At 43.0% G+C, this 6781-nt stretch overlaps 1 protein-coding gene across 1 annotated transcript; it reads left to right on the forward strand.

The window, feature by feature from the left end:
- The first annotated feature begins 1777 nt into the window (after positions 1 to 1777).
- Positions 1778 to 5402, forward strand: LOC147602555 (amino-acid permease BAT1 homolog). The gene is made up of 8 exons (XM_086797896.1): positions 1778 to 1969; positions 2931 to 3191; positions 3450 to 3468; positions 3567 to 3786; positions 3906 to 4087; positions 4184 to 4473; positions 4643 to 4772; positions 4966 to 5402. The coding sequence occupies exons 1-8, from the start codon at positions 1884 to 1886 to the stop codon at positions 5314 to 5316; spliced, it is 1539 nt and encodes a 512-aa protein (XP_086654022.1). The 5' UTR covers positions 1778 to 1883; the 3' UTR covers positions 5317 to 5402.
- Positions 5403 to 6781: the final 1379 nt, after the last annotated feature.

Genomic DNA, 6781 nt, shown 5'->3' on the forward strand with positions numbered 1-6781 from the left:
TCTTTTCCTTGGTACCCGGGACAAAACCTAACCAAATTTTTAATTGGATCCCATAACTACAGTGGTTGGGCGGTTGGCTAACCCATGGGATTGGATGGGGTTAGGCTGGACTGATGGATCCGTAAATCGAGACTCAAACTTTTGTTTTTACGATAGAAAAAAAAAATCCCGGACAGAAACTGTTCTATGGATAGGAATCAACGGCTGTGCCTCTTGAATGGGGAAAAAAGCGTTGATCCCAATGATCCAAGTGCAAGTTTCTTCCTTGAATTGACTAAGTATCTTATAGATGTAATCGGATCATCTCGATCAGAAATGATCTTGACTACGTTAGAGTAAAAAGTTATCCAGGTGGAATCGCCCGTGCTTTCCGGTAGAGGAAATTTTTCCGGGTTCGGTTTTGAAACAACCGACGGATTAGTCTCTTATCCGGATATCCGTGGGCGAGGCCCCGAATGTGGGACCCCTGTCCCGCGCGAGAAGCGCTACTTCCGCTGCCAGTACCCTGAATCCGTTGCTCGGTGGGAACAGGGATCTTACATGAATGAGCAGCCTGTCCCTGTTCCCGATGAGGATGATGCCATATCACTTCCGGAAGAAGCCCATACCTATGATGAACCAGATGTATGGCACATGTTCTCGCCAAGCAAGGCAGTAGAGGTCATGCACACTTGGGCTGCAAGGTTTCCAAATTCCGGTTTTGTACCCCCTACATACCGACATCCGCATGATCAATCCGAATTAGGTTTTGGCCAAGTGTGGCCGGATGGGAAATGTTCCAATGTGTTGGAGGACAATCATGTCTATTAGGATGCCCATCGTATGCGGGACAAAGCAAGCTTTTGCAGAGTCTCCATCATATGTACAGTTGATGCAGAATTCCTAGATGATCCGGAAGAGGAGGCTTTTGCTATAGATGATGTATGTGGGAAAGACTTGACCTGGGACCTTTTCACTTTGGTTGATGATAACCCATTGGCATTGGTAGGCTACACGGAGATGCCCGGTGGCATGCATCAGTGTGGTAGATGTCTATGATATGGCTCATGGTGCTTCCGCTGATCTAGTGGTTTGTCCGAAAGATGTGGTGACCAACCAAAACGAAGCGAAATTAGTAGAGGTTACCCACAAGAGCTGAACAAAATCTGAAGTAAAAGTTTCTTAGAATCCTGGTGGATATGGTAGGGATCTTGCCTATATCCTTGCCAAGTGGAAAGCTCTATGGGATATGCATTCCATAGAGTCATGGTCATCAGAGACATGGAAGGAGGAGGAGGACGGAGATATCCAGGCCACTTCCTTGAATGCTGATTCCCTTGAACCCCCATATTCTCATGTTTAGGCTGTTGTGTATCAGGTTCTCATCAAATATGGGTTTCTTGCATAAGCACAAGAGGTGTTTGATACACTTAGTTTGAGAGGCAGTCTTCCGGAATGCTTTGATCTCTGGATATGGTAATAAAGGGCTTAGTAAGCAAGCATTAGATTGCTTTGAACAAGAGCAATGTACCATGATGGCGGAAGAAAGAGCAAAAGAAGGGAGATTTCCCAGATGCTATGGCTGCCTTGGAGCAGCATGATAGGGGTTTCAATAATTTTGTCATAACGTTGCAACGGCACAAAATTACTCTTTTTAGCACTGCCATACCAAGAGAATCACTGGCGCTTCTAAGATCGCACTACACAGTAAAAGCGATTCAGAAAGCAAGGTAGTGCTGTGTGTGCGCGCGCATTTCCCATTATTTTTGTTACAGGCGATCAGCACTTCTTCAAAAAGTGTGCTCTTACAATCGAGGCGAACCTTCTTCCTTCCCTTGTGTATACTGGATATGTATGTAACGTGGACTTCAATTTGGAAGGCAGAGTCGAGGTTAAGCTAAGACATGGTGAGCTCGGAACAGGCCATCAATGCCGACCTGCGCCGTCTCAAGGAGCTCGGCTACAAGCAGGAGCTTAAGCGTGGCCTCTCGTAAGCACCCTTTTTTATATATGAAAGCTGACATTACAGGAGTTGTTCATCTCGTAAACCTTTTATTTCGTCCTTGTTGATCTGATTGTATGCATTGGGATCGTTCAAAGGGAAGAGAGCGAGAGAGAGAGAGAGAGAGATGCCTACAGGTACCATGTATAGATAGCTTAAAGCCATTACAACGAAGAAATAAGAGTTGTAACAAAGTGTGCTTCCACTCTGGAGTCCAACCTCACTCTCCGTCAATGACAAGGGAAGCTGAGAACTTGATCTCTCGAGGGACAAGACGATGAACCCTCCGCGTGTTCACAGAACTTTCAGTCGTCTACTTTGGGTACTGGATATGGTTCCACAGATCTTGGGTCCGTGTGAGTTTCTTAGATTAGACGAGTCCATGGGCAGATGCGGCTAGCTGTCTCGAGTTCATGATGAGGATTCCTTGGTGTTTTAGGAAGGGGAAAAAGAAGGAAGAGGGGTAGGGAGGGGGAGTGAGGGTTACGAGAGAGAGGCCAAAACAGCCTTTGAGAGTGAATTACTACAATGTGTATGCAAAATTGCTATTGGAGATGCCGAGGGATATGACCAACTTTCACAATATTATTCAAGCCATAGAAAAACACGAGTGCTTTTACGTGTTCATCAATCAATGACTCGTGGATCGTCCACACGCACTTTATTTCTTGCTCTTGTCTTACCATCTTCACTTTGATCGGCTGTATTCAGCCTCAGAACACGATAATATGATTCCTTTCTTCATGTTTAGAGGGTGGCTCTTGTCCGTAGTCCGTAGCTAGCTGTGGCCCAAGTGTTCTTGCCTGGTTTCTTTATGATCTGCTTTGTGTAAGGCTTTTTGCAGAGCCCTCATTATCGTTCGTGTGTGTGTGTGTGTGTGTGTGTGTGGGAGAGAGAGAGAGAGAGAGAGAGAGAGAGAGAGAGATTAATGTACTTTTGCCACTTGCAGAGTGCTATCCAACTTTGCTTTCTCCTTCTCCCTCATCTCAATCCTGACAGGAGTTACAACAGTCTACAACACGGGATTAGCATATGGAGGCCCCATTTCCATGACATATGGATGGCTCATTGCGGGGGTTTTTACCATGTTTGTGGCAGCATCCATGGGTGAAATATGTTCTGCATATCCTACGTCAGGGGGTCTTTATTTCTGGAGCTACAGGCTTGCAGGTAGCAAATGGGGACCATTTGCTTCCTGGATAACTGGTTGGTATGTATGTCTAGAAAAAACCTTTAAAGTTGAGGTTGCCATGTGCTTTTCTTTTTTGAGTTTTGGCTTGCTGAAGATACTAGAAAAGCATTTATCAAGCTTTTGTGTGGATAATGAGCTGCATTCCAATCATGTATTACATTAGCATATTCTTGCTGCTTGCTGCACGTGTGCATGTGCCACGGTTTGTCTGCTCACGTGTCAAAATTTCTATTTGATCTCAACTGATTGACTTGTCTCTCTGGACTGCCCTAACAGGTTCAACGTGCTTGGCCAGGTCAGTGTCTTTGTCTGGCTTTAGGTACATGCCTATCATTTCAAACCACAAGCATGCAAACTGAAAAGGTTGAGTGATTTCAAACTTGATAATTGCAGTGGGCTGGCACAACAAGCGTGGACTACTCTTTGGCAACTCTACTCAAAGTTATTATCCTACTTAGCACAGGGGGTGCCAATGGTGGAGGATTTCTGGCTTCAAAGTATGTTGTTCTGTGCTTTCATGCAGGATTTCTTTTCCTTCATGCTCTGGTGAATACCCTTCCAATTCGTTGGGTCTCTCGACTTGGAACTTTTGGTGCCATCTGGAACATTGTCGGTGAGTCCACTGAATCTCTCTAGCACGCGTGTTTGCACGCGCGCGCGCACACACACACACACACAGAACACATGGCTATGACCTCCTAGCACATTATTGAAGAGACTCTTATATTTCAGGTGTTGCTGTGCTCATAATTCTTATACCAAGTGTTTCTCCCTCAAGGGCTAAGCTAAGTTTTGTTTTCAAGCATTTCAACACAAATCACTCCCATGGCATACATAACAAACCTTACCTTTTCCTCCTTGGACTCTTAACAAGCCAGTACACGCTGACAGGATATGATGCCTCTGCCCATCTGGTAAGACTCTCTTGTTGCCTTTTAAAAATTCCAGCAGGAGAGACAATGCCGTGATGTATTGTGGCTGTTATAATTGTACAACGTGTGTCTATGCAGTCAGAGGAGACAAGATCAGCAGATAAAAATGGGCCGTATGGTATTGTGAGTGCTGTTGCAATATCCATTTTTATAGGATGGGCATACATACTAGGGATCACATTTGCTGTCACTGATTTGCCTCGTCTTCTGGATCCAAACAATGATACAAACGGATACTCCGCCGCACAGCTATTTTATGATGCTTTCAGAGACAGATATGGCAGTGGAGTTGGGGGCATTATATGCTTGGTGATAGTTGCAATGGCTACCTTTTTCTGTGGGATGAGTTCAATCATCAGCAATTCAAGGTTTTCTGCATGCATTTATTGGAACAGCCTTTTTGTAAGAACCATCAATATGAAAAAGTAGTGCGGGACATGGTTTCTTTAAATCCTTTGTGCCCAGAGTGGCTATCATCGCACCACGCTGCTCAGAATCGCGAGAAGCAACTGATTGAAAATGCTTGAATTTTGGCAGGTTAGTGTATGCTTTTTCAAGAGATGGGGCAATTCCAGGATCAAGCCTCTGGCACAAGGTGGACAAGAGAGAGGTACCTGTATATGCTGTCTGGCTGTCTGCAGGCATTGCCCTAACCATGGCATTACCGGTAAAAAGTCTACACCATCGCTGTTAACAACAATATCACCCACCCACACACACACGCACAACAACAACAACAACAGAAAAAAGAACGCCGAACTGCTAATCAATTAAATCGTAGCCGTTTTAGGGACATTAGAGAACATAATCTACCCCTAACTACTGCTGTTAAAAATTTGTGTTTCACATTAATTACCCAGTCTTTGGGAAGTCTGGTAGCTTTCCAAGCGATGGTGTCGATAGCGACGATCGGTATGTACATATCGTATGCGATACCAATTTTCCTGCGGATAACGGTGGCGAGGAAGGCATTCAATCCGGGCCCATTCAATCTGGGGCGGTGGAGCTTAGCGGTGGGGTGGGTAGCGGTGGGTTGGGTGGGCTTCATCACGCTGCTCTTCTCGATGCCCGTGGAGTACCCCATCAGCACCCAATCCCTCAACTACGCCCCCGTCGCCGTTGGCGGCGTCCTTGCCCTCGTGCTCGGGACGTGGCTCACCTCTGTACGATACTGGTTCACCGGCCCTGTGCCCAACATCTATATCGCATAGCATAGGCACAACACCCTGAACACAAACTCAATTATTTAATGTACGAAAAATCTTCATGGTCGTAGTAGTCTGTTCGTTTTCTCTTTCTTTCGAAGGCCCACTCCAAAATTTCATCTGTTTTTTTTTCATAAATTTATCTCGGTCCGTTTGAAAAGGGATACATTTTTTACGAGCTAATTACATGGAATATTCATTTTTTAAAAGAACAGACTTAAAACACAAAGACAAACTAAAACACCAAGGGTTTATTGGCACTTACATGTATTGCCATCCATTGTTGAGATACTTCCTAGCCAGCTTTTAAATTCTACAAAAATAATAAAAAGCATAGAACCAGTCAGCTTATATGTACACTAACCGAACGACCTTATAAAGCTTCACCTACAATTGTATTCAAAAAAACATAACTAACATGAAGCACTTGCGTTAAAGTTTTAACACCTAGCATTATCTCGCCTTAAAAAATAAGAGCATAAGCACTAGAAATAGAATCTATGCACTCATAAGTAGAAACATACAATTAATTTCTACTAATATAACTTCCTAAAAGCTGTCTCAGCGGAATCGTTCGCTAAAGAATAACTCGCAACTTATGACTTTTTTTGACCTCAAAAACTCAACATGAAAAACTAGAGAGAGAGAGAGAGAGAGACTCCAACGCTCTTCACTCAATGGAAAATCTATAAAAGAAAAACACAAAGTAAGCAGCATTAATAAATTTAAACATTTATTATATACGTCTAAACTACAAAATATGTTAATAATTCTTTTACCTGATTTGTTTGCCATAAAGATGTTTACGCACTTTAACTCCACACTTCCATAGATCTATAGCTTCTACGAAATCAAAGTATTGATACTTAGTCCTTCAATAGATATCCTCATTAAGGACTCAAAGCTTTCAGTGTTTAGTTAATTTCTCAACTTGTTCTTTATAAGGTTCTGGATGCTAAAGCCCCTTTTATAATAAGCTGTACTGCAAAATTGTAGCAACGGAATTCTAAAATGGAGTGATCATAAAGTTGAGAGATGAGGGACAATCACCATGGATTAATATAAGATTAAGGAGATAATCTCATACAATGGCCATGATCTATAAGTGTTATATAATGTCTACCCTTTAGTTGTACAGGGACGTTGGACGCTAGTGCGTGATCCCACATTAAATACTAGTTACTTAGTATTATTGGTATAGCTTAAGACCACGCTTGATAGGTGTATGTTGTTGAGGTGTAACAAGTAGTGCTTTGCTTGACAATTGTATTGTAGTCAAAGTGAAACAAGTGAACTATGCTAGATAATTGGACATGGTCGAAGCGTAATAAGTGGTTTATGCAATTGATATGCCATGCTAATTGAAAGTGTAACAAGTGGTAATACATGCCATGTTAAATTATGTGTATAATGATACTCGCATCGTAGTGAAACAAGTGGTAAGTGTATGTTGTATTTGTGTCTATTAACA

This window comes from Cibotium barometz, unplaced genomic scaffold (assembly GCF_041138505.1).
Source record: "Cibotium barometz isolate CiBa-2024 unplaced genomic scaffold, ASM4113850v1 ctg497, whole genome shotgun sequence".
Lineage (NCBI taxonomy): Eukaryota > Viridiplantae > Streptophyta > Polypodiopsida > Cyatheales > Cibotiaceae > Cibotium > Cibotium barometz.